This window comes from Cucumis melo, chromosome 9 (genome assembly GCF_025177605.1).
Source record: "Cucumis melo cultivar AY chromosome 9, USDA_Cmelo_AY_1.0, whole genome shotgun sequence".
Taxonomy (NCBI): Eukaryota; Viridiplantae; Streptophyta; class Magnoliopsida; order Cucurbitales; family Cucurbitaceae; genus Cucumis; species Cucumis melo.
Genome location: NC_066865.1, coordinates 14,086,586 through 14,113,316, shown reverse-complemented (window position 1 = coordinate 14,113,316; position 26,731 = coordinate 14,086,586). Strand labels below are relative to the sequence as shown.

Below are 26,731 nucleotides of genomic sequence, written 5' to 3'. Positions count from 1 at the left end.
TGCAGACACGGCGCGGTGTGCGTAGCTCTTCCTAGGCGTGCGGTGGCTTGACTCGGTTTGAAATCTCCGGCGCGGCTGGGCGTGTGGCGTGGGTCGGCGGCTAGGGTTTTGGCGGCTAGGGTTTCAAGAAGGACTTTAATTTCTCCTCTCTCTTTTTTTTGTTTTTCTTATGCACGGGTCCCAAAGCTGCTTTATATAAGAAAATTATCTTTTTTTTTTTCTATTTCCTTTAATTAATTTGAAAACCCACCACCTCCTATGCCTCCAAATCTCTTGAAATTTTCCTTATTAACCCCAACTAGGTCCCCCACATTTCTCCCTTAACCAACCAACTTTAGTTTAATAAAACTTCCCCAATTATTTCCAAATAAAAATACTTATTATCTTAAACAAAATAAAGATTCCAAACCTTAATTAATCGAAATTTCAAAATGATAAGGTTCTTCCAATAAATTTGAATTTCCCATAACCACACTTTAATATTAATGACAATGAACAAAAAAATCGAATTTGTTGGGCGTTACATATTCATAATTTTCATTGAATTGCAACTGAATATATATTCATGGGACAGTATTATTCTTGCATTTAAAGTTTTTTTTTTTTAAATTAACACATTATATTTTGTATATTCTTCATTGAAGTTAATATGAAACTACACATTCAATATACATTAGCATATGAAAAACTTGATATATAATATGTGAAACGAATATATTACATTCATTAACAACTGATTTTATTACATGTTATATTATTGGATCAAATTAATTGGGTCATCAGGATATACTAGGTTTTATATAGAACATTATTACACCGTTGTTTATTATATAATATGAGGTATATATATGTGATATAATTAAATATACATGTGTATATATGACAAAGTACCTAAAATATATATCTTACAAAAAATCTATAATATTTATTATTATATTTGATCCAAACATGATATATATTTGAAATTAAAAACCAAATAAGTGCATGAATATAACAATTTTACAATTATCATCTTATATACCAAAAAATAGATGAGATGTATATTTTCATTTTTCAATATGTTTACCAATATAGAAACTCAAGTAGCATAAAAACATAGGAATGAAAAAAACGTAAAAAAATATGTAACAAACCCTATAACAATGACAATAAAAAAATGAAAACAAATAGAATTTATATGGAGAAAAAATAAACCAAATATTTATAATTAAAAAAATAAATACGTAATATCTCACATTAAATAAAGGGAAATTTTCATCAAAATAATAAACTGGTAAAATATTTACGGCTCGTGTAACAAAGCCCATGAAATTAACCATTTTTAAAATATTCTAGGTTTGCCCTTCCCCTTTTATCGTCTTTCTTCTCCTCTTCGTCTGTGAACTTTTTTTCTTTCTTTCCATCGTTTTTCTTCTTTTCCTTTTTTTTTTCAAACTTTTATTTAGTTCAAGATCGTGTATCAAATATAAAAGATCTTTTCTTTTTTCAAACTTTTATTTAGTTGTTCAAGATCGTGTACTAAATATAAAAGACTTAAAAAAAACGTCGTTTAGTTTTGGGTAGCCAAATATAAACGATCGTGTACAAAAAATATCAAAATCTAAACAATTTTGTACAAAGAATCCTAAAAAATCGTTTAGATTGGGGTAGTCAAATCTAAACAATCGTGTACAAAAAAATAATCGATTATGTAAACAAATCTAAATGATCGTGTACCAAAAGAATCTAAAAAAACGTTTAGCCAAATCTAAACGATCATGTACCAAATAATCTTGAAAAAATAAATGATCATGTAATAAATCTTTAAAAAACTCGTTTAGATTTGACCTAAATCTAAAAGTTAAATCTAAACGATCAAATCTAAGCGATCGTGTAACCAAATTAAACGATCATGTATAAAAAATTAAAAAAAATAAATCGTTTAGATTTGGGACCAAATCTAAACGATTATAAATGAAACAATAGCAAAATCTAAATGATCGTGTACCAATTATATTATGTGTGTTATTGACGACATGGTTGATGGGGCATTTTTCGTATTTTTCATTGTGGGTTTGAGGGCTTTTTTCATTTTCGGAATTGCTCTATGCCGTGTAAATATTTTGCCGTTTTGTCATATTTTTGAAAAGACTCCTTAAATAAATCAAATCTCATATAATAAAAAAATGTATGTATTATCTCACATTAAATGCTCCAAAATAAAATAAATAATAAATACCAAAAGTCAAATTTAAAATTAACTCAATAAGAAAAAAAATTTCATTTTTTTTTTTATATTTGTGTCATTACGAATTTCTTAAATTTTTTTTAATAATATTAATCATAATGATGGATAGTGTTGGTCATTTGGGCCTTACTTTTATGTAATTTGAAGCTCAATGTGCATTTTATGAAAAAATGGTAAATTTAAGCTTCTTATGTAATTGAGAGTATATATTTAGGTTATATAGATTAAAACCCGGCCTTAATAAAAAGCTAGTTGATGAATACCGTAAGTGTTGTGTTTTATATATTTGTCTATGATAGTCATGTTGGAATTCATGTCCTGAAACTCGAAGTTTGTAATTTAAAATCATATTCTATTCAATAAAATTGTTGTTGAGATTTTGTTAGTAAAATTGAATACTATAATCTTGAATTCAATAAACTAAAGTCCCAAGGCTATCTAAGTAAACTCGAACTTTATGTAAAGACATAAACATGGATCAATTTTGAGTTTATAGCCTAAACGGTCTATAGTATATGAATAAAGGTTGGGTGCTTTATTCTAGGGACATTGTAGATGCGACCCGCTTTGTAGTTAGTATAAACGATGTGATCCTGAATCCACTAGTAGAAATTTGGGTTTTAATGACGCAAAATTTATGTCATAGAGACTTTCGACGACATTATTTTTGCGTCATTGAAGCTACTGTCAAGAAAGACTATTTAATGACACTTTAGAAAACATGTCATTAAATATGCTTAGATGACATCAAAATTGTGTAATTAATACCTATACCTTGATGCAATAAATATGTCACAATTATATATAACTTGACATTAATATATTGTCATCAATACCCTTACATTGACGCTTTATATGTGTCACCGTTACCTATACCTTGACACCAATATATTGTCATCAATACTTTTACATTGACACCTTAAAGGTGTCACCATTATTCAAATATATTGTCATTAATACCCTTATATTGACGCTTTAAATGTGTCACATTTATCTATAACTCGACATCAATATATTGCCATGTTCAAATTTTTCGTTACGCATAATTTTTGTCAAGAAATGTGATTTGATGACGCTGTTTTTGTTTAATAAAGACTTATATGTCAACACTTGTTTGGCATCATTATTTTTCAATTTCCATGCAACACATATTTTTCTATCATATATTTCTCCTGTAAAAAAAATAAATACTAAATTTCAACATTACTCACATATATTTAGAAAGAATTTTATATTGATAACAAAAATATTGTAAATTACATTGTCGGTAACAGTTTTTATAATAATCCAAAAGATAAATTAACTGTAATATTACATGTATGTGTGACCTAATCTAATCAAACTGACGTATAAATGAACTTGATCAATATCATGGTCCACAGATTCTTCAACTACCTGCAAATTTGAAAAAAATGAACCTTAGCCAACATTCATTACGGCAATCACGAGCTTCTAAAAAAAACTAATTAGCTCTATATCATCAACCTGGAATGTATGGTGTATCACTGTACAGAGAACGTCACATTATTTTAGAAAACATTTGGGAGAGAATAAATTGTTAGAAAATTCATGGTGCACTCCTTTCCCATTGTCTTTATTTGTAACATGATATCGTGCTACTTGTTACTAGTTGGAATGATTTTTGTAAAATTCATTGATAGAGGTTGTGTTCTTATCCTTTTCATTTTTTACAAATGAAAAGGTTTTCTGTTTCCTATCAAAGAATATATATAAATGTATATGCAACACACACACCAAGGTCGACGTGACAAGAGAAATAAAGTCATTAAAACATTATATACTCTTTATCCCTTCATCAAAAATCAACTGTATATGGTGGGTATCAATTTATTAGATAAATTGTGTGTTGAACTAAAATGGACATGTTATGGTTTTGACCATAAATTAAGTGTAATTATGTATTAATTATTATAATTGATCGGGGTTTTATGGCTTAATATGCATGATAAGAGGTCTACGCGATTGCTGAGCATGTAAACGATCGTTGAACGTCAGGGTTTTTAGGTGAGCGATCGTTTATAAAGGTGGGCGATCGTTTAAGCGCTAGCAATACGCGTACCTTACGCGATCGCTTAGCGGGTATACAATCGTTTCAGCGCTTAGCGTTACACGTATCTTACGTGATCGCTTAGTGAATGAGTGATCATTTAAAAGGTAAATGATCGTTTAAGCGCTAGCAATACGTATACCTTACGCGATCGCTTAGCGGGTATATGATCGTTTCTTATGCAAACGATACGCGTACCTTACACGATCGTTTAACATATAAACGATGTCAAACGATACGCGTACCATACGCGATCGTTTAGCTTGTAAGAGTGATGTTCACTGGTCCATTCGATGGGCGTACCATATGCGATCTTTGAGAGGGTGAACGATAGGCTTGATACATCTCCTTCTAAGCTTCAAAACAGCACCTTCTTCTTCCCGAAAGAAATAATTACAGCCTAATTCAACTCTAATGACTTCAATAAAATACATACTCTTTGCAAAAAATAAATTAAGCCACCAAGAGGGCTAATTACAATAATTAATGCAAATTTAACAACTTAATTTAGAGCCAAATCCAAAACTAATCCATTTTAATTCAACCGTAGCAATTTATCATATAAATTGTAAGAACCCACCATATGCATATGAGTAAAACTAAACATGATCTGATACCACATGATGGAAAAACATTAAGAGACATGTTGCAGCGGAAGATTTAGAATCATGTTTTACTCTATATGCATCTAAACGATTTAGAAATTAACATCCATATGCTATGCGATGGACCTAAGCGAAGAGCATAAGAGGTAAACGATGAACTTACCTTTTATAGTTCTGAATTTCTTCTTCAATCCAAAACTTCTTTTTTGCCTGAATTCACGAGCAAGGACAACCACTAAGTTGACCTACTAAGATTTTGACCAAGAACGGAGTTGTGAGACTCGGTTTGTGAAGTAAAACTTTAAAAGAAGGAAGGAAGTGGTGTATCGTTTAGGTAGTTTTTTAGAAAAACATCATCCTTTCTCATTTTCTAATGAGAAATGTTTTATATGAAATTTACATGCAAATTATTTCATACATTTTCAACACCTAATTAATCCATTAATTCTTAATGGAATTAGTGGCTTCAAATTCATAATAATCTGCCACATTTCTCATTAACTATTAATTAATAAAGTAATTAGTCAAAGGGGCATTTTGGTCATTTGACCAATTAAGTCAAAGTCAAACTTTGACTGTTCATAGTCAAAAGTCAACTTTTTGACTTTTTATTCTTTTTTTCGTCTTGACTAATTCTTACCTCCCGAGTATGAATCCGCATTCATTTTCTTAAAATTCAAATCATATTTGAATATAAATCCAGTCAAAGTTTTGTTTTTAAAGTTAAAAGTCAACAAGTTGACTTTTACATCTTTGACCGTTTCAAAACTTTTCAAGCTTTTAAATATGAATCTATATTCATATTTATTTAAATCATAATTAAACATAAAGCTTAAGGTTTATTTCTACCGACTTATATCTTATATATTTGTCGGTTTCTCTCTCTTTTCTTAATTCGAATAATTCGAGTTACTTCAACATTTTGTTCTTAGTTGAATCCATATAAGCTATTAGGGGAACCTAATGGACCTATAGATCATGGACTCCAACGATTCGAGATTAACTGACTAAACTCTTTTAGACCAAGCTGAATCAACATTCGTTAACTAAAGAGTCATTCCACTAAATACTCTTAGTTGCACTCCCCTCACTATAAATATATTTATGTCCACCTGATATAACCATGATGAGTAAGTTGATCCTTCACAGGTTGTTCGTAATTTTGGCTGGGTCAAAATACCATTTTACCCCCAAGATTACATCTTGTTCCTTAAGACCCACTAATCCACTATTGAACAATTGGTTTAAGGTCCAACCTATAAACCTGAATCCTTTTCAGGCCAATGAGAAGGTGGGGTCCCTTGTTCAAAACTTGGATTCAGTCCTTAAGAGAGCAACTTATCTACTATCCCAGAAATGGGTAGGAGTGAATTTCATCTTGCACCCTATGTCCCTAGCTATCCACTCGGTCTTATCCCTGAAATGTGAGGCTTATTGGGCCAGCGATGATGAGCTGCCTTACCTATACAGATCTAAGGACACTACCGAATGAACAGAAGTTCATAGTTAGCTCAGGTTTAAGATCAAGTTACCTAGGTCATCATAAATGAAATAGTCAGTTTATAGTTTACGGTGTTATAACAAAAAGTGACTATTTCGTGGTTCCAGTTTTATGCAAACAATTTACATAGGATGCCCCCACTCCCATGTCTCTACATGAAAGATTTAGGATTACATCATTTGTACTAACTACGGAGTGGGCCGCATCCATAGTGTTTATCCAGAATAAGGCGCCCAACCTTATTCATACACTATAGACTATTTGGGCTATTAACTTGAACTTAATCCATGTTTATGTCTCTACATAAAGTTCAAGTGTATTTGACAAACTCAATAAAATAGCCTCGAGACCTTTACTTATTGGTTTTAAGATTATAACATTTAATTTCCAACAATATGGTACAGTGACCAAAGGCCTAAATTCTTTAATACATTGCAAGTTTACACATTTTCAATCCATCATGCCTTTACTATTTATGTGTCAAAGTGTTATAAGTAGTTTAGGGTTGTGATTAAGTTCTTGATAAGAGGTATAACTTATAAGGTTATGCTTCACTTATAAGTTTTTGTATTTGTTCATTGTAATGTATCATGTTTATATGGTACAATGACCAAAGGCCTACATTCTTTAATACATTGCAAGTTTACACATTTTCAGTCCATCATGCCTTTACTATTCATCTGTCAAATTGTTATAAGTAGTTTGGGATTGTGATAAGTTCTTGATAAGTATAACTTATAAGGCTTGTCACATTAGTTGAGCTATACTCCATTGCTTGGTTAGTGATTGTCCTCAACTACTCGAGAGAGTAAGTAGCAACGACATAGCTAATGCGCGCAAGAGGGAGTTTGGAGACAAACTCCAACTTGGGGACTAAACCTCCATTATTTGTATCTTGAAAGGAGAATAGGTGTGGTGACTTGGCACTAAGAGGTTTCCACCCTTAAAAGAGCGGTCATATGAGCTTTATAAGCAATAACTTCTAGATAGATGTCAATTAATTAAGTTTTATCATTTGCATTCCGAGAGGCAAGCAAGTGTGGCATCTAAGGTATTGAGAGGTGCTTTCTATCGCATCAAGGTATACTTAGTAGATTAATCGCTTACAACGCAAAGATCTTCCTTCACACATTCTTAACAGAAGTTAGTTCACTTTCCAATCTTATCCCACTTTTTGCCACCTTTTATAGAATCTCTAATGTAGATAGTAGATTTAGTTCATCACCTTTACTTTATACTGTATAGAGTTTATATACCGCTTAAATGAGAAGTAAGCTTTATAACTAACATTTGATAGTAATTCTTTCTGTTTGACCCTAGCTTACCCAAGAAACCTATTGTTTTGCTTATACTTGAGCAAGCGATAAGAAAACTTATACTTAATAAGGATTTAGTAACTACGTAAGCATAGGAGCTTGTACCTTTTATTGCATAGCTCTGACCTAGAGACATAGTGAGCATCTCGCATGTAATGACCATGACTCGCCGTAAATCAAAACAAATTCAAACAACAAGCAGTGTCCCAAATTGCGAGAAGATGTTCTTTTTCAAAATTTGTTTATTTTCCTCACCTCGTTCTTCACACAGGAGATGGCTTCAATCCATTTTGAGACATAGTCCACGACCAACAAGATGTAGATGTGGCCACCAGATTGAGGAAATGGTCCAATGAAATCAATTTCCTAAACATCAAAGAGTTCAATCTCCAGATTAGCTGTAGAGACATTTCGTCGCAATGAGGCATATTTCCTATCCTTTGACATCAGTCACAATTGACCACAAAATTAATTGCATCTTAAAATAGAGTGGGCTAGAAATAACCACTCTACAAGACCTTTACAGTGGTTTTCTATCCACCAAAGTGTCCTCAATACGGTGCTTCATGGCACTTGGCGATGATCTCTTTTTTTTTTTTTATATTCAGAAATGGATCTTCTTAATTTCTACTCTGGCCCTAATTTGTATAAGAAAGGTTCATCCCATCTATAGAATCTACATTCATGAAACAATCTCTTTCTTTTCGAGTTGTTAAAGTCTTGGGGCCATGTTTTACACACCGCATAGTTGATTATGTTCGTATATTAGGATTCCTTTTCTTCAATACAGAATAACTGCTCATCAGGGAAGTAGTCTGTAATTTTATTTTTCTCACATTAGAAAGGTTCATTGCTCGGATGTGATAAGTGATCTGCCACTTGATTTTCAGTACCCTTGCAGTCTACAATCTCCAAATCAAAATCTTAGAGCAATAAAATTCAACTAATTAACTACGGCTGGGCATCTTTCTTCACCATCAAATATCTGATCGCAAAATGATCAGAGTGTATCGTGACTTTGGAACCAACAATGTAACTCACGTACTTTTCTATGGCAAATACTACTGCGAGTAACTCTTTTTCCGTAGTTGTGTAATTCTCTTGAGCTTCATTTCAAGTCTTACTCATATTGTATATTGGGTAGATCACTTTATCGTTCTTTTGACCAAGCATAGCCCCTATCACAACATCACTTGCGTCGCACATAAGTTCAAAGGGTTGTAACCAGTCAGGGTAATGAGGATAGGCGTTGAATTCAATGAGTCTTCCAAAGTCTTGAATGTCTGGTGACATTTCTCATCAAAATCAAAGGGCGGATGGGAGCCAAGTAGGTGATAACTTGCAGAAATACAAGTTGTTATGGGCTTTTAGGTAGAACAATGGAGCCAAAACGCAGGATAATGTGTCAAAATGTGTAGCTTCAATCACAAATTCATAAACATTAGAGAATATAACTTGCATAAGTTTTTATGCCTATTTTACCACACATTTAATGTTTTATCGCAAGATTATAAAGAAAAAAATAAAGACACAGTGAATCTTATCAGAATCAAAGGGCGGATGGGAGCCAAGTAGGTGATAACTTGTAGAAATACAAGTTGTTATGGGCTTTTAGGTAGAACAATGGAGCCAAAACGCAGGATAATGTGTCAAAATGTGTAGCTTCAATCACAAATTCATAAACATTAGAGAATATAACTTGCATAAGTCTTTATGCCTATTTTACCACATATTTAATGTTTTATCGCAAGATCATAAAGAAAAAAAATAAAGACACGGTGAATCACAAAGAGGAGTGGGTGCAAAAGCTATGTGATAAGAAGATTGTCTGACGACTAAACCTCACCAAGCGATAAGCCACATCATCACGCGATGGAGATTCACTAGTAGACAAGAATGGTAGTTGAAGTTGATGTGACTTGACAAGACTGCAATCAGCATTGACATGTTCAGAAGAATAGCAGCTTGCTGCCTAGAGTAGCCTATATAAATCCTCCTTCTTGACCATAAAAATAGCTAGTTTGAATGGACCAAAACCTAGAGAGCCTCATGTGAGCCGACGAAAAGGACTCTAGTCTTTCAGCCTTCTATAAAATCCCTTTTACCTCTTCTTCGATCAATCTTATGAGCGAGAGCTAAGAGAGAGATTAGAGAGAGAAACTATCATCTTCTTCCCCCTAACTTGTAAAAGAGCCAAGGAATGCATTTTTATGCATTCTGCAGCTTGGCTCCCCTTTTTACTTTCCATTTTGCATTTTCATTGTAATATTTAACTTTTATATTGTACAATGACCAAAAGGCCTACATTCTTCAATACATTGCAACTTTATTCTCTTTCAATCTATCGATTCCATATTGTTCATCTGTTAAAGTGTTATAAGTAGTTTAGGCTTGGGATAAGTTCTTGATAAGAGAACTAGCTTATAAGGTTCATTGCTTTTAGTTGAGCTCACTCCATTGCTTAGCTAGCACTGGTCGTCAACTGCTCGAGAGGGTAAGTAAGGATATGGCTAAACATGCACAGAAAGGAGTTTGGAAATAAACTCCGTCCTGGTGATCAAACCTCCATCATTTGTTTCCAAAAAGGAGAATGAGTATAGTAACTTGGTGTCGAGAGGTTGTCACCCTTAAAAGAGAGGTAATGTGATCCTTACAAGTAAATAACTCTAGATAGCTATCACCTAATTAATCTTTATCATTTGCATCCTGAGAGGCGAGCAAGTGTGTCATTTAAGGCACTGAGAAATGTCTGCCTTAATTAGAAGATGATTGAGTAATCGCTATCGTATTAAAGCCCATCGCATGGATTAATTGCCTACAACATGGCGACATTCCTTCACACTTTGTTTAACACAAGTTAGTTTACTCTCCATCTTCCTACCACTTCTTGTCACCCTTTACAGAATCTCTAGTATTGATAGTAGGTTTAATATACACACACATATATACTTTACTGTATTGTATATTGTATACTGGCTAGATTAGAAGTAATCTTTATAACTAAGGTTTGATAGAATTTTCCTATGTTCGACCCTTGCTTACCTAAGAAACCTATTGTTGCGCTTACACTTGGACAAGTGATAGAAAACTTGTACTCAACATGGATATAGTAGTTATGCAGGAAAGAGTGGTGCCTTTATTACACAATCTTAACCTAGAGATATAGTAAGCATCTCGCATGTGATGACCATACTCCCCGCGCAATGTAACTGCAAAGTTAGAACCTCGATGATGCACTAAGGAATTAATTTATTCTACGAAGAGAGGTTTTCGATAGGATAATTAAAGAATGAATCTTACACATCAATCGCACAAACCCATGTGATGAAACACACATAACCAAGTTCAGCAGGCTACGCAAAGGTTTGGCAATTTGGGAAAAGCCTTTGATGAATCTGCATGGAACCCAACATGTCTCAAAAAGCTCCTTAACGGCTTCAAATCAGAAGGTGATGGCAACTTACTCACCACATCAATCTTCACAGGATCCACTTCTAGTTCTGCGTGGGAGATTTTGTGCCTAAGCACAATTCTCTCTGTTACCATGAAGTGATACTTCTGCTAATTCAGAATAAGTCGTGTCTCTTCACATCTCTTTAGCACATCTTCCAAATTTTTCAAACATTTTTTGAAAGAGCCTCTAAAAATAGAGAAGTCATGAAAATCTTAACTAATCTCTCTAAGAAGTTTGAGAATATACTCATAATGTACCTTTGAAATGTTCATAGTGCGCTGCATAAGCCAAATGGCATACAGAGAAATGAAAACATTCCACAAGGACATGTAAACATTGTTTTGTACTGGTCTTCAGGTGCGATTGTAATCGACTTATAATCAACACAACCATTTAGAAAGCAATAAAATTTCTTTCACATATGCCTGTCAAACATGTGATCAGTAAAAGGTAGGGGAAAGTGGTCCTCCTTGGTTGCCACATTCAGCTTGCAATAGTCCATACAAATTCACCACCTAGTGACTATTCACGTTGAGATCAATCCATTTTCTTCATTCTTCACAACAGTATCCCCCTTTCTTTGGAATGCATTGGACTAAACTAACCCATTCACTATCTACAATAGGATAAATCACCCCCGCGTCAAAGCCATTTCATAATGTTCTTTACAACTTCTTTCATCGTGGGGTTTAATCGCCTTTGATATTGAAGATACCCGTCTACCCCTCGTCCAACCTGATCTTATGCATGCAATAGGATGATCTTATTCCTTGAATGTCCTCCAGGGTCCATCATATCGTCTTCTTGTGGCGTTTCAGCATAGTCAATAACGCCTTCTCTTCAGCAGTATTTAAGTAGTCGGAGATGATGACGAGCAGAGTGTCATTGTCCTCCAAGTATGCATAATTTAGGTGGTTAGATAGTGGCTTAAGCTCTAATTCTTGTGGCTCTTTAATTGATGGCTTATTCTTTCTATCACCTTTAGGTACTTTAGTTAATTAATATTTAATTAATTCTAATTCTACAAAAGAATCAATTCTAAATAAAAATATCTCAAAATAACATTCAAAGAGTTCAACATAATTAAATAAAATTAAGATAATTAAATTTAAAATTACTTTAATTTTTAGGGTATTACATAAACCATGCAATTCTGACACGATTTGGCCCAACTTAGGCTTAGAAAGAACCAACGACTTGGTCCAAGTCAAACCAACTCACTCAGTCTCACCTAGCTAATTAAGGCCGTACCTACTAAATTGAGTGGTTTTTGCATGATTTGATTGAACAATAAAAGAGACGAATTTCTTGAATACCGAGAAAGGCCTAAAGATTTATGTTAGAGATTCTGAAACATAGGTGTTGTCAAAACTATGTTTGTCTAATAAGATTTATTTATAACACCAAAATCTTAACTATTAACTAAAAAGAGTAGTAATAGTGACAAGTTCGGGTTCAAACCTAAAGAAATCTTCTTAATGTTTTTGTCAATATTTCAAGAATTCTATATAAAATGGGAGGGGGGGGGGGGGGGTCGAGCCAATTTTTGCAAGAAAAGTAAACTACAGATCAAAAGAAATTTGTTTAGTTTGTAGATGAAATTTGATAAAGGTTTTCTCTCAATTGATGTAATTGAGAATAGGGAAAATCTAGACTAATTTTCTAAGAATTTTGAACAAAGGCATAAACCACAGCTAATTAGTCGATTAAGAACTAATTACCCCAGAGTCTTACACATGAATCACTTCACATTCAAGCTAAAATTTTCTTATGCATTTTCACCTTAGTGGTTTCCATGTCTATGCATAGTCTAAATTTGCATTAGGTTCTTAAGGTTTATTGCTGTGATATTTTTAAGTAAGGAAGTCTACATCTAAAGAATGATTATCGATTGAATTCAACTAGATCATGCTAGAAAAGATTGAAGGAGATGTGCTTAAATTCTAAGAACCACCAACTTTTCAATGTGAGACTATGTTGCAACGCTTGGCACACCTTATCGAAATGTAAGGTTGCATCAGGTTGGGCGTTGTGGTGCTTGAGGTGTAATCGTCATAAAGGTTGTGGTGCGACGTTGAGTGACACGACACTTCTCTCTGACGTGTTCTCAGAAATTTGCGTTGTGCTCAAACGCTGTCACATTTGGGCTGCACTCAGTGACATTTTCGTAAGTATCTTTAATTTTTGCCATTTTGTACTTTTTTGCTTGGTTTTGAGTTGTTGTTGCATTGTTTGACTCTTTTGCCCCTCTTAATAGATATTCTCTACAAAACAAGGGAATTGGTGCATAAACTTTCACTATTTTTTTTTTTTGGTACTTTAACATAAAAACTGTAGCTATTCACTATTTTTTGGGTACTTTAACATAAAAAGTAAAAACCATAGCACCTTTATCGTGCTATCCATTGGGATCACCCAACCATATAAATACACACGAAATTTTCCAAAATAAGAAGTCTAGACTAGAAATACCATAATGAATCTATTTTGTATGTTTTTCTTCACTTAAGCATCATAATATGTGTGGTCTACAATTAACACAAAAAAATGTGTTATATTGTTCCGTTTAATTCAAGATCGTTCTTATATTTTATGTGCTTATTTGATGATCTCATAAGTTTTGAGCACCTTAAGAATAGAACGGTGTGTTAGTGATAAGATGGCTTACATGCATTAACTAAGGAAGAGAAGGTGGGAATTATAGTGTTGCTCCTAGAAGTAGACAGCCAGCTCAACATTGAGAAATAGAATACCTCATTTTTGTGCAAAGTGGACATCGCCCTGATGCTACCATAGAAAGTCATGGTGCTCTGAAGTGATGTTACGCACATACATCCGTTAGCGTTGTAGCACAAGTTCGATAATTATAAAAACATCATTAGCCGCCAATATATGGCTTTTATCGTTTGATCCGAATAGATTTTGAGACTTTTTCTCTCCATTTTCTTTTGGTTTTTTATCCTTTCATGCATCCAAACTTTACTTTCTTTATCTTTATATTGATTATGGGCCAAGGAGGTAATTCTAGCTTATGCATAAAGTTAATTTTTCTGAGAGTGTAACTTTTGAGATTTTGACCATTTAATTTTAATTTCGATCAAAACTTACCTGTAGTTTATTTTTTCGTATTTTGAATGTTCAAGATTATATTTTTGCTTGAAATTGTATGATCATTAACTAGGAATTGAATTTAGAAAAGGACCCTAAATTGGCTGATTGATGGTATTACTCAAATCAACCATGGAATGTGTCTTCGAAGGAACATCTTTGATAGAGAAATTGGAGACATGGGTAAGCTTCTTCATTTTCTTCACTCTTGGATACCATAGGGGAATAGGGGTATACTTAAATGAAAGGTAGATGCCCTAGGGAGTTTACTACTAAAGCTACTTTCATAAGAATTATTAAGTAGCCTTCTAACACAACCTTCCCATTGGTTAATCTTGTTTGGAAGCAGAAGATTCCCAAAAAAACAAGTCAGATTCTTTCTTTGTTCTCTTGGTTATAGAAGTTAAGCGAAAACTTAAAAAGACCCTATTTATCTCCTTTCATATGTTATCTTTGCTTGAAATATTAAGGGGATATGTTTGGAGCAAGAAGAACTTATTATATTCTTAAATTATTATAGTTTGAGTAGAATAGTTTATATTTGGGACATACATAATTTTGTTTTGAGTTATAATAGTATGTGTTTGGTGCATAGACTATTTTAATTTGATAAGAAAATAGTAAACACTATAGCAAAAAAAATAAAGAAAATGATGAAAGTTAAAAATAGTAAAAACCATAACAAATAACAAATACGGTAGCAAATTGAGAGTTTTGAAATAGTGTTTACTGGGGTTAATTAGAGACTTTTAAATAGTATTTACTTTAGCAAGCGGTGGTTATTATAGTCCAGGAGATATCTTTATCTCAAATGAGCTCTAAAAGTCTTTGGACCACCTTTGTTTTTACCTTGTGATTTTGCCTATAAAGGTTGGCCAAACTTGTTCAAAAATATTTTGGGCTGAATTGTTGTATCCTTTACAAATTGGAGGAATGGTTTTTTTTTAGGGTATTGATAGCAATCCTTTTAGCAGAAGAGGAAAGGTTTTGTAGTCGTATGCCTCTCAATCTCTTTTGTGGTACCTTTGGGAGAAAGAAATAGTAGATTTTTTTAAGATAAGTTTGCTTCTTTTCGGGCTTTTGTTCAACATACAGCCTATTGGTGGTGTATGAATTACAATAAATTCTTTTGTAATTACAACTTTTAGATGAGTTTTGACATTTGGAAATTGCTTTTGTATTAGTCGTTTGGGAGGGGTCCTCTCAACCTCATGTCTTTGAGATGTATTCCTCTTTTCTTTTGTTTGGAATATCGTGTCTTTTTATTTTCTTGCACCAAATCAATATGAAATCCCCCAATTACCTCATAGCTATAAGCACTTTAATAGAGAAGTTTGAAGGGTCCATAAGTTTGACTCGTGGTAAATTAGGTAGAAGCGGTTAATTTATTGGGTTCAAAATTAGGTGACAAATTCCATCGATCACCTACACCACATTGGTTAGCAATTCTTTTCTTTTTTGTTATTTTAGGAGCTATGTTCTTCTCTTGAAATAAAAATTTGTCGTTGTTGTCATGTGAAAATCAGACCACTTTGTCTATCTAAATTTAGATATTAACATGACTTGTCATATAATTTGTCATAGTTTTATTACTGAAGAGACGATGTCTATTGTACATGAGGTATGATCGATGTTTTCTTCTCATAGGTGAGACTTGCCACAAGCTATTATCACAGTTCGTGGCTTCAAGTTGAAGATTTATCATAGTTTATCTTGTTTGTGACTCAAAACGTTGTTATATAGTAATTTAAATATTTACCCTTTTAAAAAACTAAAAAGTAAAAAGGTTTTCGTTGCTATTTTACTCAACAATAAAACCAAAACAAATGTTTTTTTTCCTTGAAACAACAACCAAATCATATACTTAAATTTGTGCTCAAAACAAAAACAAAAGGTTCTTATACTTAAATTAAATTAAACATCACCTAATAGAAAGTATCTGAAATGCAATTGGACCGCATGTTATTTATAATTTAATCGTTGTAAAATGTGTCGTTTTGGATCCTCACCTTTGGACAAGCGGACAGTACACGGATAGAACATTTTGGCTATCGAGGTTTACCTTGAAGAATGGGTCGCTCAAGTTTCTGTCTCTTCTTCTCCGTTACTCATCCTTTTCGTCTATGAACATTTCTTCTTCTTCTTAATATACTTCCAGAATTTCCATTCTTTCAGCTCCTTTTGTTGATCAGTAATCAAGAGTTCTTCACACTTCCATTCATTCATTTCTGGAAATGGGTTTCTTCGATTCCATCCTTAATTGGCTCAGGAGGTACGATTTTGTCTTTCCCCAAAATTTTCTTGTTCTTGAATTGTGGGATTTTATATTATTTATTGATCCTGTTTGTTTGGTGGCAGAGAAAAAATTAGAAATAGTTTTACTTAGTTATTTGGGATTAGTTGGTATTAGTTTGTTGAACGAAGAAATTGTCGGTGAGTAGGGAAAGCTGCGTTTTAATTTTAAATTCGAAAATGGACCTCTTGTTTGACATTCATCTATAGTGAAGTTTCATTAGAAATTCAATATTATGGTGTTCCTTGGCCCTTCAATTGAGAATTATTATGTTAATTTGAAGTTTGGATACTCAATCATTGGAGTTGAGCGCACCGGCCGTTCAAGGTTTATAGATTTGTTTGTTAAAATTGGCCAACTGAGTCCCTTACGGATCTTATACTTGTCGCCATGTTTTTGTGATGTCACTGATATCACTCTGAAGTTCAGATTGCTTGTAGGTTTAAGTTTCTAATGCCAATACTACCTTTTTTATTTTTTATTTTTTATTTTTTTAAAAATGTCAAAAGAAAGAACAAAGTAGAATTGACTCTCGAATCATTCAAAATTTCATTTTTTTAACAACTAGGTTCATTGAAAAAAGAGAAAATATAAGGGCATACAAAAAGTCAAGCCTACGAAAATCCCACTAAAGATTGGGGGTTCCAACCAAGTAGAATGGTGTCTATAGAGTAATTACAAAAATCCATTGAAATTGAACCCCAGATAGAAACATGAAATCTCACTAGGGTCTCTCGACACGTCTGAAAACTCCAATATTTCTCTTCCAAAGAAACCATTACAGAGCACTCATCCCCACAAACAAAGAGCCCTTGGCGCCAAAGTTTTAATTGGAGTAGGAACTCTTCAATCAAAACTCTAGCATCCCTTGTGATGGTAGCCCGAGCGTAGTCCGTGTACATCATTATTTAGGTCAACAGGCCAACCACTCACAACATAAAGAATATCTGATATTAATACTACCACATCAGAACAACACAAATAATAACAGAACAAGTACTGAACTCATTTAATTTCCGTGGAGGTTGGTAGGTTGGATTTAGGCGCAGAAAATACTGGCTAAACCTTTCTTCCTTGAGGCTGGCCATAATATTGAGAGTCTTTCCGCACCGATTGAAACCATTCTTAGATACCCCCTAAAATTATAATGTTGAAGACACATTTGAGTATGTTGTTGTAGGCGGATGTTCTCTAGCAAGGATCTTATTTTGCATGTGATCTTGAAGAACAACGGAATGCAATCATTACAATTATTTTTGGTTGTTTTCTGCCTTGGATCCCAACTTTTATATGTTTGTGGGTTTTATAGCTTAATTTTTTATGTGCATATTTTGTTTTCTTTTCCATACTTCTCAAGTGCCCTTTCCACTGTTATTGCCTTTTAGTTTTGTAATGGAATCCCAAGTTTTAGCGAAGTCATCATGTTATTCTACCTTCCATTACCACGGCTTTATTGTTTTAACTTTCTTGTGAAGAAACAGAAGTCCTCTCGTCTCTGGTTTGATCTTTAGTTTGCTAGCTCTGAAGAATCATGAATTGCCTGTTGCTACTTAAATTAACCTTTTAGTTCATTCATAAAAAAATGTTTCAAAGAAATGGAGGAACCATTAATGCATGGTATTTCAGTTTTTCATATGCCTAACATTGTTGACCATCTGAAGTAAGCTGTTTCTTGCTACTACTTGAGATTTCTAGAAATTCTTTTCAAGTTAACCATCCTGAGTGCTTGTTTTTCAGCCTGTTCTTCAAACAGGAAATGGAGCTCTCACTTGTAGGACTCCAGAATGCTGGGAAAACATCTCTTGTCAATTCTATTGCTGTAAGAAAATGCAAATTTTCACATCTGTTTCTTTGTGTATGAGAATAGCCTTCTTGTTCCCTGATGGCTTTCAAATTTTGCAGACGGGGGGCTACAGTGAGGATATGATTCCAACTGTGAGTATGTTTTCCTATCAAGTTTGCTGTCGACACTCATTCAACTGAATGTATCTTGTCTCCTTAGAACTCAATGATAGAGACGTACAACCTACAGAATATCCTGTTCAAGTAAGGTCATATTCTACTGAATATATCTTATGATCTTCATTTCATATTCTGATTACCAGGTTGGGTTTAACATGCGAAAAGTTACAAAGGGCAATGTAACAATAAAACTTTGGGACCTTGGAGGGCAGAGGAGATTCCGTACAATGTGGGAGAGATATTGCCGTGGTGTGACTGCAATTGTGTAAATATCCCAAGTCTCTAATCCTTTTTCTCGTTCCATTTTGAGCTATGTTTGTTACTTTTGCTTACTACATGGCTGATTATTTTTTTTTTTTTTGTTTAAACACGTGAACTCATCAAAATTTGAACAACAAACATATAATTCACTGCATCTGGATATGCCCCCTTGGAAATAAGGGGCTAGTTGAATGTTTCTCAAGGGTATTTTTGTAATTTACTATATCCTAGTTTTATTTTCTTGTGTGTTAGGGCTTATTGTAGCATATATTCTTTCCCTTGTAACTTTTGCATTATTTGAAAACAATAAGAAAGACTTCTATCGTGGTTTTTTGTCCCTAACTAGGGTTTTCCACGTATACCTAGTGTTTCGTATTCTTCCTTTTCAATATGGTATGAGAGCATGGTGGCAACGAATAACTCTAGCTGTGATTGATGAAAATCAATGGATGGAAAACCCTATCATGGAGTCCATGACCGTTGATGATGTTATCAGTACTGCTGCCTCTGGATCTTTGGCCAGAGTTGCCAACGTTATTTAAGTCGCTGTCGACCAATACCTCAGTGCCCTCTTCCATCGCCCACGCTACCCATAGACCCTTACGCCTCTATCCTTCCTTCGCCACGTGGACCTCTCCAGTGTCGGTAGTCTAGCCGATCGACCTTCCCTTTTTATCAATCGGCCTTTAGTAGCCAGTAACTTCCCACTGCATGGCTATCTCTCAGCCGCCGCCAACCACACCTTCATTTCGACCAGACCGAAGAATATCTTTAATCCGACTATTGACAATTATCTCGAGGTGGAAAATGGTGAGTCTTTTGCCCACCACAAAAGCAGATCTACTTGCAATTGTTAAAGAGGTATTTCCCCAACGATGGTTCAATAGCAACTAGTGAATCTTCAAATGAATTTTTAGAAACAAATAGCTGCTCTCGGGGAAGCTTTTGGTGCTTCCACAAACCTAGACTCCACCTCCATGAATTCTGCCACTCCATTAGTCTTACCGATGTATTTGGAGAACTCGGTATCTGACCCCATAGGAAATTCCACATGTTTATTGGAGGGGAGAAATTGAATGACTGAAATTATTTCATATGGCCTTAATCCATTAAGATGGCTTTTATGGGGTGCCACAAATTTGGGTATTTAATAGGAGAGGTACTAAGGCCTAGACTAGGAGACCCTCAAGAGCGAATTTGGAGAGGGGAGGAGTCTTCTTCGGTTTATGTTAATTAATAGTATGGAACCTTAAATTGGGAAACCTTTGTTGTATACAGCTACTGCTTGAGACATATAGGATACAGTTCAAAAGTTATACGCAAAGAGGTAGCATGCTTCTCGCCTCTATACTTTGTGTAAGCAGATTCACGAGTGGAAGCAAGGGACAATGGATATTGCTAGTGATATATAATTAAATTTTCCTTCAACCACTAGCTTAAGCTTTTGGGTGAATTGGTGGTTTAATAGATATCACTTCATATTTTAACAAAATGTCCCTGATTTTGCAAGAGATGGATCTGTGTCGAGAGATTGTCAGGGACTACTCTCGTGAAGGTGTTCAGTACTCCAAAATTGAGGAAGTTGATTAAGTACATGATTTTCTTGCTGGCTTGAATTCCAAGTACGACTTACTTCGTGGTCGTATACTGGGTTAGGGGCCTATCCCCTCATTGATGGAGGTGTGTTATGAGGTTTGTTTAGAGGGAAATTGCCCAAGTGCAATGATCATTATGATTGTTCCTACACTGACTCTGCAGCCTTCAATGCGAAGTCTTCCAGTTTTGACTGTGAAAAGCAAAATGGGAAGTCTGTCCTAGTGTGCGAACATTGTAAGAAACCTTGGCATATGAAAAACGACTGTTGGAAGTTGCATGGTCAACAACTAAATGGTGGAGAAACGTCCGCCAAATGACAAGCATAATTTTGATAGTGCATTTATGAGTGAATCTATCGGAACTTCACAAGGCTCAACCCCTGCAGGGAATTAAGGTGATCTTAGTACTTATTTTGGAGCCATTGCACAATCAGCTAACTCCTAATCATTTAGTCTTATTAGCGTTGATGGGAAGAAATCCTGGATACTTGATTTAGGTGCTACAAAGCATTTACCTGGATCCTCGAACATTTTATATCAAATTTTACCAGTGCTGAGCTGACAATGAAAAAGTTAGGATTGCATATGTGTCCTTTGTCCTTATTGCGCAAGGGTCATATTTCCCCTTTTGATGGTCTCACTTTCCAAAATGTGCTCGATGTGCTTAAGATATCTTACAATTTATTGTCTATTAGTAAGATAATTAGGCATCTATATTGTCAAGCTGTATTCTCATCTGATACTGTTTCTTTTCGGGACTTAAGCCCAGGGAAGATGGTTGGCACTGCTCGATACAATGGGAAATCTATTTCCTTGGCAATCATGATTGAGGGATTGTAATAGAATTAGTTTATTGTCATCTTATTTTTCAACTTCTGAAGAAAGATTGTATGTTGTGGCTTTCGTCTTAGCAACCCAAATTTTCAACATATAAGATATTTATTTCCTATTTATTTGCTAAAGTGTATGCCACTTCCCTATCTTGTATTATGTATATTCGTGCAAAACAATATAGAGTCTTGTTTTCATCTCAGCCCTATAGACCTACCCAACCTTTTACCTTCATTCATAGTGATGTTTAAGGGCATTCATGAATCACTACTACTTCGAGGAAATGTTGGTTTTTGACCTGTATTGATGATTATACACATCTGACATGGGTCTTTCTCCTCATTGATAAATTTGAGGTCTCATCCTTCGAGGAAATGTTGGTTTTTGACCTGTATTGATGGTTATACACATCTGACATGGGTTTTTCTCCTCATTGATAAATTTGAGGTCTCATCAATATTTCAACAATTTTATAGGACTAGTGAGACATAGTTGAATGGTAAAATTGCTAATCTGCTTTTCGATAACGGTCGTGAGTTCCTGAATAATACCCTTCATGAATCTCTGTCCTCTAAAAGGATTGTCCACCAAAGTTTATGTGTTTGTACTCCTCAATAGAATGGGGTGGTTGAACGAAAAATCGTCACCTCTTTGAGGTTGCTTGCTCTCTCATGTTGTCTACTTCTCTTTCCTCCTACTTATGGGGGATGCAGTCCTCACTGTGGCTCATCTTATCATTGAATGTCATCTAGCATCCTCCGCCTCCAAACACCTCTTGAATGTCTAAAGGAGTTCTACCCTACCACATGGTTCATTCCTGATGTTCCTCTCTATGGGTTCGAGTGCATTGCTTTTATTCACAATCATGACCCTAACCGTACTAAGTTTGCTCTTTGTGCTCAATCATGTGTTGTCGTGGAGGATCCTTTACACTAGAGAGGTTATAAGTGTTACCATCCTCCTTCTCGAAAGTATCTCATGTCCATGGATGTGACCTTCCTTGAGGACAAACCATCTTTTCTTGTGAGCCCTCTTCAAAGGAAGAGTGTGAGTGAAGAGGTTAACGCTATTCCCTCGATTCCTACAGCTCCTACTGATAGTTTTGAACTCATCCTCCATTACACCATTCTACCAAGTCCCTTGGATAACTTACTACAAGAAGAATCTTATAAAGGAGATGGTGCAACCTATTGCTCCGCCAGGTCCGGTCTATGAATTTGAACCAACAGAATCTCAAGGTACTACTGAACTTATTAATAATAACTTGGGCGTTGAGGATGATATCGTTGATGTGGTTGAGGAGGACAAGACTAATATAATAGCTCCAGAAGAGAATAAGGTTGCCAGAAACTTTAGCAAAAAAACAGGTGGGTGAGATTAGCCCGGATGACTCAAACAAACTAGGGAGTTTGGTCCCTCTATTGACATGCCTATTGTCTCGAGAAAGGATACTAGGTCCTGTATGAAGGACTGTGTAATTACATGTCTTATAGTAATATATCGCCTACATTCATGCCGTTCACTACAAGTCTCGATGCTGCAATAGTTCCAAAGTACATACATGAAGTTATGAAGAGTCCTGAGTGGAAGACTATTGTCACGGAAGAAATTGGAGTGCTTGAGAAGAATAAGACATGAGATCTTTACTCTATTCCTAAAGGGTATAAGACAATGGGATGCAAATGGGTGTTCACTCTGAAGTACAAATCAGATGGGACCTTAGCCAAGTTCAAGGCCAGGCTTATTGGAAAAGGGTTTTCCCATACTTATGGAGTATAGATTATTCAAAGACTTTTTCTCCTGTGGAAAAGTTAAACATAGTTAGGTTTTGTGGTCTGTTGCAGTCAATGGAGAGTGACTTCTCCATCAATTTGATGTAAAGAATGCTTTCCTAAATCTTGATTTGGAAGCACTCCTCCCGTAGGTTTTGAACTTCAGTTTGACCAAGTTTGTAAGGTTCGGAAATCTCTTTATGGTCTAAAGCAATCTCCTAGGATGTGGTTCGACAAGTTTAACTACTTTTGTTAAATCTCAAGGCTTCTATCAGGGATGATCACACATTGTTCACAAAAAGGTTTGAATTTGGGAAGATTGTTGTGTTGATTGTATATGCCGTCGATGTTGTCTTGTTATGAGATGATATTGCTAAGATTACCAAACTGAAAAAGTAGATGGGCGACGAGTTTGAAATAAAAAATTTAGGGAATTTGAAGTACTTCCTTGGGATGGAGGTGGCAAGATCAAGGGAAGGAATCTCAATTTCACAAAGAAAGTATACTCTTGACTTCTTGAAAGAAACATGTATGACTGGATGCAAACTTGATAATACCCCTATGGAATTCAATCTGAAACTGGGTATTTTTGTTGAAAAAGTTCTTGCTAATAAAGAGAAGTATCACCGTTTAGTGAAAAAGTTGATTTATCTATCCCATACTACGTTAGTATTGTGAGTCAATTTATGCAGCACCCTGTGAAGAACACATAAAAGGTGTGAATCGTATACATATTTGAAAACTACTCCAAGTAAAAGTCTAATGTTCTAAAAAATTGACAGAAAATGTATTGAGATTTATACCGACTTTGATTAGGCAGGATTAGTTACCGATAGAAAGTCCACTTCGGATAATGTATTTTTGTGTCAGATAATCTTGTTACTTGGAAAAGGAAAAAGTAGGGTGTGGTCGCTAAGTGAAGTGCTGAAGCTGAATTGGAGCTATGAGTTTGGGAATTTGTGAAGAGATCTGGCAACAAAAAGTTTTATCTGATCTAGCGTGAGTTACCTATGAAATTCTTCTGTGATAATAAAGCTACTATAAGCCTAGCCAATAACCCAGTTCAACATGACAAAACGGAACATGTGTAGATTGATGGACATTTTATAAAGGAAAAATTTGACAATGACAATATTTGTATTTCGTGCATTCCGTCCAGTCAACAAACTGTTGAGGTTCTCATCAATGGATTACTCAAGTAGAGGTTGACTCTTGTGTTACCAAGTTGGGTCTAATTGATATTTACACTCTAACTTGAAGGGGAGTGTTGGAAATAAGGGGCTAGTTGAATGTTTATAGCCTCATGTAATTTATTGTACCCTAATTTTATTTTCTTGTTTGTTTGGGCCTATTCTAGTCTATATATACTCTTTCCCATTGTTGTAAGAAAGGCTTCTACCATGGTACTAGGGGGTTTTTCTCGTATGTCTTGTGTCTTGTCTTCTTCATTTACAATAATACAACATCCTTTTATCCTATTAGTACTATCTGCACCTCAAAAATGGTACCGCTTAATCATTTGCATTCAAGAAAATCAATTTTTTCCAGTTTTGAGAGATCCCAAGTTACTTTTTTCACTTCCTTTTCCTGTATTTATTGAATTAATCTCTTGCTCTTGAAGTTGAGTATCTATGGTTAGAAGAATGAATTATTCACATTTTGTTTGATGGTTAGAAGCACAGTTGAGCAAACAACACCCAACAAATCCATATTTTTTCACTCGACATGAAGAAAGTTCTCTGCAGCTATACAATCTGCAGGGGACTGCTAACTGGCTCTTGTTTTGAACTTTGTTCACACTAATTCAAAAATATAGAAATAATAGAACTCTTCGAATTTGTGAGGCCTGTAACTCGAGCGAATATTCTAGTATGCTATCAGTTTCTGACATCACTAGTTGGATTGACATGTTGATGAAGTTTTATTTTAGGGCCTTTGCAATGATAACGGTGATAACACTACAGAACTATTTAAATTGTAATTATGTGACATCTTTTGTTAACATTGTTAACTGATCAGTTGGTGACTTGATATATTTATTGGTTAAATACTAACTGATCTGAATCCGAGAAATGGCTAAAGGAAGTTAACTTGGTATAAATAGGTTCCATAGTCTATAAAAAGGATTCCTCTTCCAAAAGAGAATAGTGTATATGGGATTTTCTCTGTCTAGATATCCTCCTCTAGTTATTTGTCAGACTTATGGTTCTGGTATTAGATCAAGTAACATCTCTCTCATAAGCACATCATATCAATTTTCTTTTCACGTTAACAACAAAACAATATAGAATCACAATCAAAATTCAGTTACATTGAAAATTTTAAGAGTTTAAATACCAAACAGACAACTATCAAAGTCGAATAACTAAATCTGGATACTTTTCCTTTTTGGTTTCTTTGTTATTTGTTTACCCTTTGTCCTTATATATATTGTGGGTGCAAGGTCAGGTATATAGTTGATTCTGCCGATAGAGACAGTGTTCCCATATCAAAAAGTGAGCTCCATGAGCTCTTAACAAAACCTTCTTTAAGTGGAATTCCTTTGCTTGTGCTGGGCAACAAAATTGACAAATCAGAAGCACTTTCCAAGCAGTCATTGGTCGATTTGTTGTGAGTCTTGGATATTATATCGAGGATATTGTTACCTTATTGTGATCATTCATATTGAAATGTTATTTTAATGATAATCTTTTCGGTTGCGTGTTGCAGAGAACTTGAGACAATTCGTGACAGAGAGGTGTGTTGCTACATGATCTCTTGCAAAGATTCAATAAACATTGATGTGGTGATCGATTGGCTTATCAAACACTCGAAAACAGCAGGATGATTGGTTTTATACCTTGTATTTCTCTTGCTAAAGTGTGATGAAGGTTCAAAGCAAGCTGTAATGTGTAGAGGGTTTGAAGTTTATAAAGCTTAGCTATTCTTGTTTGTTTGTTTAAAAATATATTGTAATTCAAACATATTGTTCTTCCTTTATAAAGAACAAAAAAAAAAAAAAAAAAAAAAAGAGAGAGAGATAGTTTATGCTGTAATCTTTGTCATTATGGTTTTTGTCTCTAAACTATAGTTTTCCAATCATATCAAAATCATCGAACACTTCAGTCATTTCCCATGGTTGGAAATGACATCGAACATCAGTTACCTAATGAAATAATGAGTAGAAATCGATTAGAAGTGGGTTGTCGGTAGTGTAACTTTGCAAGTGCATTTTTTAAATTTTTTAATGCCGTGTTTGAATATGCAAGATAGTTGATGTTTGAAAGTCAAGAGAATGTATTTGATTTAACAATTTGTATGTAGGATGCAAAATTAAATAATTATTTAATGGAATGGAAGAGAAGTAATCTAGTAACAATTAGATGAATATTATTAACTAGGTTAATTTATAGAAATGTAGGTGCTTATAACAAAAAATTAAAGTTCATAAAATTTCAATTTTTTCTTCATAAATTTGGAACTTGGCTTTTGTTGTTTTTTAAGATTGTAAGATCATTTTGTTCACTTCACTTCTTTTTCTTCTTTTTTTTTTTTACAATTTATTCTTTTCCACTTCTTATTATTAATTTCTTCGTATTATTACTTCTTTTTCTTCATATTCTCACCTCTTCTTATTATTACTTTTTTTTTTCATATTTCCACTTCTTGTTTGCGATTTCTTCATTTTCTCTTTTAGAATTTCTTTCTTCTTCTTTTTTCTTCTTGGTATAAGATCTAAATGATATTAGTATAAGATCT

At 34.3% G+C, this 26,731-nt stretch overlaps 1 protein-coding gene across 1 annotated transcript; it reads left to right on the top strand.

The window, feature by feature from the left end:
• The first annotated feature begins 16,245 nt into the window (after nt 1–16,245).
• On the top strand, nt 16,246–26,170 carry LOC103499330 (ADP-ribosylation factor-like protein 8c). The gene is made up of 6 exons (XM_008462310.3): nt 16,246–16,551; nt 18,310–18,391; nt 18,475–18,507; nt 18,678–18,799; nt 25,442–25,603; nt 25,703–26,170. The coding sequence occupies exons 1-6, from the start codon at nt 16,514–16,516 to the stop codon at nt 25,818–25,820; spliced, it is 555 nt and encodes a 184-aa protein (XP_008460532.1). The 5' UTR covers nt 16,246–16,513; the 3' UTR covers nt 25,821–26,170.
• The last annotated feature ends 561 nt before the right edge of the window (nt 26,171–26,731 follow it).

What these genes read in the sequence shown, in the direction of transcription:
- LOC103499330 (XM_008462310.3), top strand. Translation starts at nt 16,514, where the DNA reads ATGGGTTTCTTCGATTCCATCCTTAATTGGCTCAGGAG. An exon ending in GTGAGGATATGATTCCAACT is followed by an intron (nt 18,508 to 18,677) that starts GTGAGTATGTTT and finishes TCTGATTACCAG; the next exon opens with GTTGGGTTTAACATGCGAAA. An exon ending in CGTGGTGTGACTGCAATTGT is followed by an intron (nt 18,800 to 25,441) that starts GTAAATATCCCA and finishes GTGCAAGGTCAG; the next exon opens with GTATATAGTTGATTCTGCCG.